Source organism: Pipistrellus hanaki, assembly GCF_964339955.1.
Source record: "Pipistrellus hanaki genome assembly, chromosome: 7".
In the NCBI taxonomy this organism is placed as follows: domain Eukaryota; kingdom Metazoa; phylum Chordata; class Mammalia; order Chiroptera; family Vespertilionidae; genus Pipistrellus; species Pipistrellus hanaki.
Genome location: NC_140509.1, coordinates 62,399,399 through 62,405,398, shown reverse-complemented (window position 1 = coordinate 62,405,398; position 6,000 = coordinate 62,399,399). Strand labels below are relative to the sequence as shown.

Here is a 6,000-nt window from a genome sequence, read left to right as displayed (position 1 = left end):
TTTGTGCTCTTGGGGAGGAAGCTGTCATTCTTTCGCCCACTCCAGGCTTAGATTTGGCTGCCTAAAGCAGGCTGGTAGTGACCGGAGTGACAGGATTTGTAGTGGTGGCCGTAGTAATTGTTGGCCACCAAAATATAGGTCTGCAATTTGGACTTGGAACTCGTAGGAAAGAAGTTTAGGTTTATGTCTTCTTTTAACTTTTATCCAATAGATATGGTGATTTCCATTCATTAGGAGTGCAGTGTGACAATGGGTGCCCCAACGGGGCGAGCTTAGGAACTCCTCCATCGGACTAGCCAGTGAAACCTGTGTTGTAGGGTAGAATACTTGAAAATCTCAGTAAGTGCACAGCTTCATCACAAGGCAAAAACAGTTTCAGGAAGGGGAAATTCCATCAAACCCAACTCTTCATTTCTTTCCAGAATTAAATGAATAAATCATCAAATTTGTTTCAAGGGTTGAAAAATATTTAGGCTGGACGTGGAAAAATCAGTAGATGCCATCCCTCTGTATTTTTAGGAAGGCTTAGCATAAATGATTCCTCGTATGGTTTGGTGGCAGCGTATTACAAGAGATGAAAGTAGTGGTTATGCTGAAGTCAGCTCATACAGGGCGGTTGTTATATGTCCAGGAATTCTGCAAACCAGTTGACATAAATCTTGCAAGTTGGTTGACCACTTGTTGAATTGGCCATTGTAGAAGTATTTGCATCTTGGAAACTGGCAAACACTACACATTGCAAATCAATCTTGTCTCCTACCCCCAGACAAAACTGATTAAACATTGACCAGGATAGCATTAGATAAGAGACTGGCTTAAAAATATAGACCAAAGAGCAGGACCAATGGGATAAACGCTGAAGAATTACCTTCCTCAGAGTTAGATATTGACACTAATCTTGCTTAGCATTTTTAAAAAAAAATAAATTTCCTGGAAAGAGGTAATAGAGAACTATCCATATTTTTCAGATGACATTAAACATACCCATAGCTTAAACGATAGGCCCATAGGATTAACACCCAGAACTCTTAGAAAGCTGTGAGTTGGCTGAATAATAGCAGAATATGGGAAGAGTAAGGCAAATTTAGGAGAAATTGCTTTTAAGTATCCTTGTTAAGTGATAACTTCTAACCTTTGTGTTAGAACCTAGAAATGAAATGTAGGGATTTCTGTCGATGTTTTCTATGGTCATTAGAATAATTTGTCAGCTGTGATAAAAAAAAAAAAAAAAAAGTCTGCTTCAATGCCAATCCCCATTAGAAGCTCTGGAGATCAACTAGAATAGCTGGCCATCCTTCTAACACAACCCTAGTACGCACTTCCTGCAGCTCTGCTTGACATGCTTCACGAATAATGTAATGGAACTGGACAAGTTTCAGAGAAAAGCTTGCAACCCGATCGGGGGATTATCAGAATCCCAGATGAGGCTAAGATTATATTAACTAGCAAATCATGAAAGGTTTTGAATAAAGTAAATATAGATGGATTTAGGGAATCCTGAAAGATTAGAACTATGGAGTACCACTTTGATGTTTGACATAAGAATCTGTAGAAGAAAATAAAAGAGACACATGATTGTTTTTCAAGGAAAAGAAGGAACTATAGTAAAAATGTTGAACCTCAAAGTTTAACTTCTGTCAATTTTTAAAAATTATTACATGTGGGTGTTTTAATGTGTAACATCTAATGTGTATTTCCTCTGGTCAATGGCCTCCGTTACTAACTAAGCTCTCTCAGTGGAAGGAAGACTGAGAAGTTCCCTCCTCTCAATGTAGGTTGAGCAAACACTTAGCCTGGGCTTTTTGTTGTTGTAGTTTTAAGGCAACTTAAAGCAAAGAAATGGAAAAATCATTAGAATTGTTTACTTTGATTGCTAAACCCTCTCAGCTGGGATGTGTTCTCAAACACAACAGTTTTGCACTTTTAAGGAAATTCAGTTAAGATTAATTTCAATATTCTAATTAGAACTCACATTTTATTTAATCCTTAATTTCTTTTGAAAAAAACCAGGGTTTCTTAAGAGTGAATTTGGCAGGGGGGCAGGGAGTAAGAGATCAACCAAAGGACTTGTATGCATGCATATGAGCATAACCAATGGACACAGACAGTAGGGGGGTGAAGCATGTGCTGGGGGATGGAAGTAGCCAGGGAGAGGTCAGTGGGGGGGAAAAGGAGACTCATGTAATACGTTAAACAATAAAGAATTTAAATTAAAAAGAAAAGGGAATTTGGCAAAGGGAAGTAGATAATTGATTCTAGGGGGGAAAATCTTTCCCATGGTGGAGGGTGGGCTATTTGGGTGTTTAAAATTAGGGCAACTATAATGAAACAAACCAGCAAATATATTTCAAAAAATAGAACAACACAAACTTTAGGGAAAAAAAAGACTTTCATGTTTTAAGTATTAAATAATAGATCATTTTATTTAATATATACACTTTGTAGCTTTTCAAGAGTTTTAAGTTGAATCTTTAGGAAAACCTAGAAAGTTAAAGCTGTGGCAAGTGACCTAAATATATTGCACTTTTTTTTTTTTTTACTGCTTTAAAAATATGTCCCTCTCAAAAGTGCACAAATCATAGAACATAGCTCAAAGGGTTTTCCTAAAGTGAACACATTTATGCAACCACCATCTGCTCTAATGCCATATACCTACATATAAATATACATATGTTCACATATCTACGGTTCATAAACTAATTAGGAGGGAAAATTCAAAATGATAAATCTCATCTTTTGCACTTAACCAGATATTGAATCATTCTTAATTTTATCATGCTTTTGTAAGGATCCCAGTTTCCACCTTATGTTTTCCTTTAGTTAGAATAATTTTCTCTATCATTTTCTGCGATGAACATCTGTGTTGGTGTGAAACTTATCAGTTACCTTTTATATGAAAATACTATCGTTTTGCTGTTGTTTTTTTTAAATTGAATTTTCACAAGTTATGGATTTCTTAGGTTTTAGAGGATTTTTTAAGCACCTACCACTCTCCTGGGTCTCAGTGGATTGTGGTGAAGCATCAGCTGTTATTCAGTGTGCTCTACCTCTCTAGGTAATACAGGGTGGGGCAAAAGCAGGTTTACCATTGTTCGTATAGAAAATAATACAATGATTAGTAAGTATAAGAATAAGCCCTCTTTCTGTACTCAATGACCCTAAACCTTCTTTTACCCACCCTGTACATATGGCCTAGATTACTGATTATACTAACCATCCATTGTAAATACCAAGAGTACTTAGAGTCATATTTTGAAGAAGACTTGAGATTTAATATAATATTATAGTAGAATTTAATTCATCTTTTAGGCAGTGTGAGCTTCTAAAATAAGTTTACTGTTGTTTTTCACCTTTTGTAATTTTAAACACCTTACCACACGGTCTGGTAGCCCTCCCAGGGGAGGTGGGCATCTGGGCTTTAGGTGGTAGAGAGCAAGCAACCTGTGTATGGTACTGATCTCACACACAGATCTGTCCTTCAGATTTATTGTCCAACCCGACTGGGGCCACTAATGTGTGTGTGTGTGTGTGTGTGTGTGTGTGTGTGTGTGTGTTTAATTCTACTTGTTGAAAGGAAGATGATGTTTAAAACAAGGAAAAAGAAATGCACGCAAACCAGACATCTAACAGGGCTGCACTACTGCACACACAATGTGAGGAAGGAACTAACTTGAAAAGAAACACATTTTCTTCAATTAAGTACCGTGACTAAGTACTGTTAATTCCTTTTCTTCCAGTCCTTAAGGATCCTTTGACATTGAACCTTTTTCATCTCAAAGGGAGTCGCCTGAACTCTCTACCACCACGGGGGGAGGGGGGATGTGCTGGTATCCACAGACCCGGTGGGCGCGGCTGGACAAGCCCGCGCCGCTCCCCTCCCCACTCCTGCGCCCCCCACTTCCCCCTCCCCTCCTCCCTCCCTCCCTCTCCCCCTTTCCCCCTCCCCCTCACTCCTCCTCCGTAACCCCTGACCCCGGCTAATCTGCATAGAGGAATGACAGGCATCCGCTGGGCAGGATCCGCCGCGCCGGCTGCGGCCGGGCCGGGCTGCGAGACCCGCGTGGGGGAGAAGGTGAGGGACGCGGCGGGCAGACCGGCGGGGAGATGAGCGCTTGGGGACCTGTCTGCGCGCGGACCCATGATCCCAGGACCAAGAGGGCCGCGTGATCGCCGCCGGACCTGGCCCTGCGACCCCAGCCATGGGCCAGACCTCGGTGTCCACGCTGTCCCCGCAGCCCAGCGGCGGTGAGTGCGGGGCGCCGGGCGGCGCGGGGCGGGCGCGGGGCGCGGCGGGGACGGTAAGGGGGGGGGGGCCCTGCACTCGTCCTGCCCTGCCCGATCCCGATCCCGCCAAGTCCCCGGGAGAAACCCGAGAGGGAGCGCTCCCCCGGACTCTTTGTCGTGGAAAAGTGGAATGCATGCCTTTTGGGATCCAGCCGACTGGACCTTAAAGGCGCAGGCTCCCATTTTCTGCAAGGAGATGATGCCTCGCTTGGGCCATGATCTGAATTACCCCTGGAGCCTGAAATTTCCGAGAAACGCCATCTGAGCAGCGCTGTGTTTTTAAAACGCGAAATTTAGGGGAGATAAGCGTGCCAGCCGGTTTTTCTGTATTTACGCTTGGCTCCTGAACACAGACCCAGGACGGAATTCTTTCAAGCCTTCCCACTGATTTATGGTTTGTTTTTCGGAGTGCAAGAAGTGCTGATTCCCCTCTTTCTCTGACCCTGGCAGGGCGCTGACTACTTAGTAACTAACGACGAAAAGTTGGCTTCCTTGTGTCCAATGGTTCCTGGGTGGTTGGTGGTAGACACATCAACTATACCATTTGGGAACGCATCACATGAACTCAGTTATTAAGGGCTAAAAAGTTCGTTTTATGGAAACGTGTGTACATTTCTGAGTTGTAATGCCCTGTTTGAAGTTTCTTTTCTTTTTTCTTTCTTTTCTTTTTTCGTTTTCTTAAACAAAACAAAACAAAACAAAACCAAAAAAAGGGAAGGCAGCAGGTTCCTCTGCCATTTCTCCAGGAGTGAAGCGATGAGTAACTTTTTGGTGGTGTTACTTGTGATTGGAGAATAAATGTAAAAGGTACTATTTTGGTAATTCTCCATTGTCAATGAAAAAAAATACTTCAAAGGAGCCATTTACATTATTCCTTCGTCTATTAGATACACTTTTGAAATTGTGTAAATGTCAACAGGATGTTACTGAAAGGAAATGACTGGGCACAGACGAAGGTTTTTGTTTTTTTAGATCAGCTCCAGGATGTCTCTAACTAGATAGAGCGTTCTGTCATCCCAAACTCTCCCCACATGGGTTTGTTTATTCTTCTGCAGAGCTCCACTCCCTGAAATATCATAAGCTCTGCTCTGCCGAGGCTTATGCTAGTGCCCCAAGAGAAGGAACCCTCTGCAAAGGAGAGAAACCAGAATCCCCAAACACCTCACTTCCCTTACTGTTAATGATAAGGTTGGGCAGGAGAGACTTCTATTAGTGGAGATTCTTTTTTTTTCCTTTATTGATTCCAGAGAGGAAGGGAGAAGGAGAGAGAGATAGAAACATCAATGATGAGAGAGAATCACCGATCAGCTGCCTCCTGCACAACCCCTATTGGGTATCGAGCCTGCAACCCAGGCATGTGCCCTTGGCCAGAATCGAACCCGGGACCTCTCAGTCCACAGGCCGATGGTCTATCCACTGAGCCAAGTGGGCCAGGGCAGTGGGAGTTCTTATTAGAAGAGTGAGTTTCATGTTAACAAAAACCAGGAAATATTCCATAAGGGATGTGTAAAAAGCAGAACAGGATCCTAAAATGTGACTGTCCTAGCTCTTACTTAGTACAGAAAAAAACAAACAACCCCTCCCCCCAGATTGCTATAATTCCTAATTAAATGGCTAGTTATGTCAAGAGATTATACAGTTTATTTAGATAAAAGTAATTTAGACAAAAAGTTATTCTTGACCATATTTCAGAGACATACTTGATGCTTTGGTTAT

At 42.1% G+C, this 6,000-nt stretch overlaps 1 protein-coding gene across 5 annotated transcripts in view; it reads left to right on the top strand.

Annotated features, from left to right (window-relative positions):
• Nucleotides 1-3,971: 3,971 nt before the first annotated feature.
• The window catches only part of PHACTR2 (phosphatase and actin regulator 2), a 108,549-nt gene continuing 106,520 nt past the window's right edge, over nt 3,972-6,000 (top strand). For 3 of the 5 annotated variants that reach the window (XM_084889325.1, XM_084889324.1, XM_084889323.1), the window contains exon 1: nt 3,978-4,245. In XM_084889325.1, coding sequence (XP_084745451.1) covers nt 4,200-4,245 — 46 coding nt within the window. In that variant the 5' untranslated portion in view covers nt 3,978-4,199. Of the gene's footprint in view, nt 4,246-6,000 lie in introns of all 5 variants that reach the window. The other 2 variants (XM_084889327.1, XM_084889326.1) reach the window with 1 other exon arrangement.